Source organism: Charadrius vociferus, unplaced genomic scaffold, assembly GCF_000708025.1.
Source record: "Charadrius vociferus isolate BGI_N301 unplaced genomic scaffold, ASM70802v2 scaffold333, whole genome shotgun sequence".
NCBI lineage: Eukaryota > Metazoa > Chordata > Aves > Charadriiformes > Charadriidae > Charadrius > Charadrius vociferus.
The window spans coordinates 559,063-565,667 of record NW_009647682.1 but is presented as its reverse complement, the minus strand read 5'-3'; the positions used below and the strand labels follow the sequence as shown (position 1 = coordinate 565,667).

General features: G+C 55.2%; 1 protein-coding gene across 1 annotated transcript in view; it reads left to right on the top strand.

Annotated features, from left to right (window-relative positions):
- The window catches only part of LAD1 (ladinin 1), a 15,808-nt gene extending 10,876 nt beyond the window's left edge, over nt 1-4,932 (top strand). Inside the window, exons 3-9 of the mRNA XM_009881339.1 lie at nt 3-417; nt 813-956; nt 1,681-1,730; nt 2,607-2,679; nt 3,040-3,171; nt 3,558-3,647; nt 4,834-4,932. Of these exons, the coding sequence (XP_009879641.1) occupies nt 3-417; nt 813-956; nt 1,681-1,730; nt 2,607-2,679; nt 3,040-3,171; nt 3,558-3,647; nt 4,834-4,932 (1,003 nt within the window). The remainder of the gene's footprint in view (nt 1-2; nt 418-812; nt 957-1,680; nt 1,731-2,606; nt 2,680-3,039; nt 3,172-3,557; nt 3,648-4,833) is intronic.
- Nucleotides 4,933-6,605: the final 1,673 nt, after the last annotated feature.

Below are 6,605 nucleotides of genomic sequence, written 5' to 3'. Positions count from 1 at the left end.
AGACGGACAAGGGCCTCAATGTCCGTCTCTGAAAAGCTGAGGCAGGAGAAGGAGCAGCAGGAGCCAGGCGTGGGAGTGAGCCGCACAGACGAAGGGATGCAGCCACGCGTGGGGCAGGAGAGCATCCAGGCTGATCAGGATGTGGCCAAAGGCAGAGGGGACCCACCAGGAGACCAGCACACGAAGCTGGCCTTGGAGAGGAAGGTGGTGGTGAGGGGACGGCTCCAGGACAAAGAGGGACAAGGTGTGGGGATGCCTCGGGGAGAGCAGAAGAAGGAGGTGGGAGAGCTGCCGCAGCGGGCATCACCTGAGGTGGGGGGCTGCCGGCTCCGTGAAGTGAAGATCCTGACCAGGCAGGGAAGCCGCAGCATGGAGGAGAAGACAGCCTCAGTGGTGACCTCATCTCTGGACGAGCGGGTGAGCAAGAATGGACAAGACACCAGTCCTTGGGGTGGAGGTTTTGGGTGCTGGGAGAACAACAGAGAGAGGGAGTACCTGTGGGCTTTTGGGGAAGGTTTTTCTGAGAGCTGCAAACCACAAGGTGGTGGCCAGGGTCCCATCACCTCCTTTCCCTCCTTTGCATGTACTATTCTGATCACCTTCTCCAGCAAGCCCCTGCTGATTGCCATCATGGTTTCACGGAAGAGGTGTTTGGGGCTTTGTGTTTCCAAACAAGACAGCCAATGTTTGGAGGATTTAGATATCAAACTCCTGCCTCCAAACCAATTCCCATCCTGGCTGCTCTGCACCCTGCACCTCAACCTTCTCTGCAAACTCTGCAGGGATGCATCAGATGTCTGCTTTTTCTTCAGCAACCATCCAGGAATCCCTCAAAGGAGGTAATACAGCTGTCTCCCACCCAAGATGAACCTCCAGAAAAGTCAGATCCTCCTGCAACTCATGTCACTTACAGCAGCTCCATCAGACGAACTAGCCCAAGAACTGTCTCCTTTCGGGTAAGAGCTAAAGCAAGTGGGAGAAAGACCCCCATTTAGGCAGTGGACGATGGCGGGAAAGAAGGGTTGCTTTGTTCTCCAGGTTTTGTTGGTAGAGCCTGTTCCCAAAAGTGCATTCAGAACCCACCCTTGACCTGGGCATTGCAGTTCTGCTTCAGTCTTTCCTCCATTTTCCTTCTCTGTGTCTGACCAAAGGCCTGTGATGATGAACGTGCCCATACACTTTGTGCTGGCATGGAAACTTGTGGGAAGTGATGAGAAAACAGGGAGCTCATTGTCCTTGGATTTTCTAAAGAGTCACAGGAATCACCATCCATCCTCTGGCATTTCTGATCTTCTCTGAGAGCTCAGGATAAAAATAAAATCCACCCTCCTTCTTGTCTCTTGTTACATCCCTGAGAATATCTTCAATTCTAGCCCCGCCCCCCAAAAAAGATCTCTGGAATAAAGGAGAGGCTGGGAAAACCAAGAGCTGTTGAGATCCTCCCTGTTGTGAATCAGGGCTAGGCTTAATTGACTTTCATGGTGCTTTACTGGGAATAAAACTGTATAGCACTACAAAGTGTCTTTAGTCTGGAGAGCTTTGAGATACGAGATAAGCTCTGGTGTGGGTGAAAATGGAGCTTGCTTGAAAATAGGGGAGAACAGTCTGAGGCAGGTTCTCCAACGTTTATCTTTGATAACCAAAGAGGACTCCAGTATCTTCTCACCTTGTGTCTTCCAGGTGATCTCAAGAAAACAGAAGGAAGAAAGCCAAAGCCCTCTCACAAGGAGGTCAGCACCTCTCTTCATGTTACTTTGGTCTTGCTGGGCAGGAATTGTCATCCTTTGTTTTCCAAGGGAGGAGGAGGAGGTGATGGGACCTGGTACCAGTTAGTGAGTGCCCTGGCACAGGTCTCCTGAACATTGGTCCCTGGGGTGCCTGGCTGACCAGGCAGTGATGCTTAGCAGAGGACAGGACAATGTCCAACGTACAGCTTGAACCTGTGCAAGACTCCCCCAGCTAGCCCCTGCAGTCTTTTGGTTGATGTAGTGTCTCATCGGTGGTTGTGTCTGCACAGGAGTGGTTAAGTGTTGAGCAGTGCAGCACCACAACAGGGTCCCATCCTTGGAGATATCAAAACCCACTATACAAGTCCATGAGCAACCTGATCTGGCTTTTGTGGCCAGATTAAGTGATCCGCCACATCTGCATGGCAAGGTTTGGACAGGTGACTTAAAAACTCCAGGAACCAAGGGCTCAGGTCTGAATGCAGAGAGTCGATAGGATGTCCTCTCCCACCTCTGCATGCAGGGGAGGGGAGTGGGGCTTTTCAGGCACCTGACCTTGCACCTATGCATACTATAGGGAAGCTTATACTGATACCAGTGAAGATGCTGTTCAGACCTGGCAGTGGTGAAAACAGGGTAAAGTGAGGAGCTCAGAGCTATTTTTCCATGTTGTGTGGCCCTTGTAAGATGGTGAGACCCAGAGATCTCGGTCACCAGCAGGGAAAGACCTGCTTTGGTTCACTTGGCAGATGGATGCAGGAAGAGTGCCTGGGTCGGACAGGGTCTTCTCCTGCCAAGTGGAGTCCCCAAGAACCACGGGCTGAATCGCAGGAGATCCTGAGGGGACTGTGTTCAACTCTCTCCCTTCTTCTTCACCAGTGCGAGTCTGAGGATCCCAGGGAGCAACACCACCATTGGGGAGAAGCTGGAAAAGTACAATTCAGCCGTGCAGGTACTGAAACCCCTTGGCATTGCTGGGCTGATGTGGGCGAGGTGTGTGGGGAGAGGGAGAGGGGTGCCCTGTAGCTCAACGTGGAAGGGAGAGAAAGACTAAGCTGCACTGAACAACCAGCGCTAATGGGGTTGCAGAAGATGGTCCCAGGCAGAAAAAGGGATCGGCCTCAGGATTTTAGGAGCAGGGAGGGGATATCCATTGGAGATATCCATGGAGATGCTGCACAGTCCTGCTGGGGGAAGCAGTGGGGCAAGCCCATGAGCTGGTGATGGGCAGGGAGGGAGCCAGAAGCAGGAATTTGCTTTTTACGACTTGAGGGGCAGAACAGCCCCTGCTGATGCCCTTCTCTCCTCCCAGCGCTCAGAGGTGGTGAAATCATCCCTGACTATTCAGAAGAGCCTCTTGCTGTCCTCGGAGGGGGTGGCCAGCAAGCGCAACTTCTTCGAGGCAAGCGCTCCCAGCAAGGCTGAGCCTCTGGCTGTCAGGAAGGTAAGGGCAGGAGCTGGCCTGAGTGAGGACCTTCCTGTGCCAGGGCAGGCACCAGCTTTTTGGACAAATCTTCCCCTCTTTGGATACCAATGCACAGCCCGGCATGATGCTGCCTGGATGCAGTTTGGTGGGAGTTTGGTGGTTGTCGAGCGGTACCAGGCAGGGCTGGGCTCAGGCACCGGCTGCCACCGAAACTGTGCTCTGGCAGTGTGTGGGTTCGTGCCGATGCGCTGGTATTTGAGGAGCTGGGAGGGAGCCAAGGTGTAGGCTGGTCTCTGCCTGTTGCAGGTTTGCTCAGCCTCCCTGTGCGCTGACTACTGTCCCGGGTTATGTTTGTGTGGTGGAGAGCTGGTGCTGTAACCCTGGTGTCCCTCTCTGTGCCACAGGACAACATGAAGATCCCGGGATCAGTGACATCCCGCATTAACCTGTGGATCAGCCGAGCTCAGGAGCCTGCCAAGGAGGAAAAGAGCAAGGTACTGGCTTGTGGCGACACCTCGTGCTAGAGCCCTGGGACCGGGCAGCCTGGTGGGACACGTCCCTGCATCTGGGGTGGTGGGGCTTGAAGGGTTGATGAACCCTTGGCTGAACCCATTAAAGGGTTTGCGAGGAGCTTAGCCAGGGTCGGAGGTTTGGGTGCTGCAGGGCCACCACGGCGAGATGTTGGGTCTCTGCTTGTTGCTGTCCCCTGGTCCTGAGCCAAAAGTGCCTGAGGCAGCTGCCCAGCTGCTCCCAGCCCTTGGTGGGGTGAGGAAGGAGCAGGCACCAGCTGGGTGCGTGTCCCAGGGGACGTGCAGGAGGACCTCATGCAGTGAGAGAGATCACCCCAGCCTTATCCCATCTCTACCAGTGTCTGGAGGACTAGCTCTGAGCTGCAGGCCACTGGGAGATGAGCTACATGCTTGGTGCTCAGTTCTCTGCAGGGTGTGGAGAACTGTGTGTGCACTGAGAGGTCCTGCTGCATGTGGGGTCTGGAGTCATCTGCATCGCTGTGTGTATCCCACACCCCAAAAGTAGGGTGTCTTGTAGCTGTGGGGCAAAGTTCCCAGCTAAGGGGACTCAGAGGTCAGCACTTTGCCACCGTGGCTGCTCCAGGGACATGGACATGAGGGAGATGGACAGGAGACCCTTTGGCCTCAGGCTGGTTGACTGTACTTGGAAAGGAGAGGTTCAGCAAGTCCTGGGGAGGTATCACTGTCTGCAGCAATGAGATGTTTTGCCACTGCCCGTAGCAGTCTCCTGCAGCCGTCCGTGTACAGGACCAGGAGGGGCAGCTCCAGCCCAGCCCGGCAGCCGGGGCAAACAAGCCCGGGCACCCCCAGCGCGGAGCTGCAGAGATTAGCACTGCCCAAACGTGTCTGTACTGGGAGCTGTGCTGGCTCGGCGTCTGCCAGGAAAGGGTTTGCTCCTGGGGTCACTCTTGGGTAAAGCTTGCAGCTCCTTTATGTTTTTCCTATAATAACGCTGGCTGCCCTCCATCTCTGTGGGCTGGAGCTGCACTTGGTTTTGAGGGTCTACCAGGTGCAGGATCTCAAAGCTGGCTGGTTTTACCTGGAGCATGTATGCTTCAAGGTTTGGTTAACGTCAGACCAAGGCAACACTGCACATGATGCATGGGGAAAACCTTCTTGTGCCACTTACTTATGACTCTCCTGTTTGCAGGACATCAGGAAAATAAACAGTCTGCCAAACCGTGATGTCTGGGTAAAGCAGCCTGGAGACACCCCTGGAGACACCAAGGTAGACATGGAGCTGCTCTGAAAACTGGTGCATCCTCTGAGCTGGGGGCAGAGCTGGGACCTGCCTGCTGGTGCATCACCCACAGGGCAGGCGGGGGAGAACCAGGCTATGGGGGGCAGAGGGGTCGTGTGGGACATCCAGGACCCCATGATTTGGGGGAGTCAGCAGGAGGGGACAACTGGAGGCAGCTGTAAGAGTGAGAAGGGGTCTGGTCTGGGAGAGAAAGGGAAGTGGTATGTGGTGGGATTTAGGGGGTGCCTGCCTGCCCTGTTCCCTGTTCAGGACAGGTATGGCCCTGGTTAAAGCAGCTGCCTTTTGGGGGGTTTGCAGCCTCAGGCCCGGCCTCACGGTTTCTCACTTTCTTTTCCAGTTGTAATAATCTCAGCTGTAATAATACCAGATGATCTGGGAAATACTGTTTTGCTCTGAAGATGAAAGCCCAGCCCTACCCAACCGCCCAGCGGCCCACTGCCACGAGAGTCCCCCACGCCACGTGTGGGTGCACCCCAGGTCATCGGGGTCCTCTGCTGGTGGGATGGGAAGGAAGAAGGCTGGAAAATTATCCCTGCACCCCCAGTCTGCACTCACTGCCTGTCCGGGAGTGCCCAGGCCTGGAGGCTTCTTGCAAATGCTGAAGGTAGACTCTCGCTTTGTTTCCCTGAAACAATTTTGGTGTTTTGCTCCTAATCTCTGCCTGTGCCCCATAACTGCGCTTGCAAAGGGGATCAACCTATACGCCTGTCTTGCAGCTGGATGATGGCAGTGGGGCACGCAGCTGCCTGGCCAAGGGACTTTCAGTTGCACGTCCATGGACCATGTCCATCCCTGCTGCCTGGCTCGTGGGGGGTGAGGTGGCACAGGCAGATGTCACCCCCCCTCCCAGGCTGTCACTGCTGGAGGGATCCAACCGAAGGCAAATGATGTTTGCAAAGTCACACATGCGCCAGTGTGGCTTGGGGATGTCTCATGGAAGAAGGGTGGACCTGATGGCCCTGGTGCTTCCCTCCAACATGCAGCTGAGCCAGAGACAGACTTGGCATTCTCCACCCTGCCCTTACCTCCCTGCCACCTACAAGCAGTGACCCCTTTCACTTAGCAGTACGAGAAAGGTGGGCTGGCCATGGCCCTATTTTTGGGGTCGCATGGAGCTGAGTGCCCTGTGCTGGGCCCCTGCTGCAAACCCCATTTCTCTCTCGCCTTTCCTCTTGAGCCCTTTGCCCGTGGCTGTGTAGACCCCCGGTCCTGCACCCCCTGAGCTGCTGAGCCCACCCAGCAGGGAAGCGGGGTGCTCTCTCGAGGCCGGCTTTAGGGTGCCATGGGCAGCCCATAAAATGATGCTCAAATCCTTGTGCCGGGGCCATCCAATGGGTTAGGGCTATGCCTTGAGCAACCGCTGTGGGGTCCAAATTCGGTGTGGGACTCTACTGTTGCCCCTGGATCTGATCTTGCTTGTTAGGCTTTGGAAAGGACTTGGTTTTGTCTGTGCCTTTTTTTTTTTTTTTATTTCCTAATAAAAGCTGCTCTTTCTAAGATGCTCCTGGTCACCTGCTCCTGGGCCGGGACCAGGAACAGTTTGCTTCTCTTTTTGCGGCAAGGGGAAAAAAGGCAAAAAACTGAGATAAATACGTCCGGGGAGGGGGAGGGGGGGGGGAACACAGCCTGAGACTCCTCACAGGAGTAGACAGGGTTTGGCG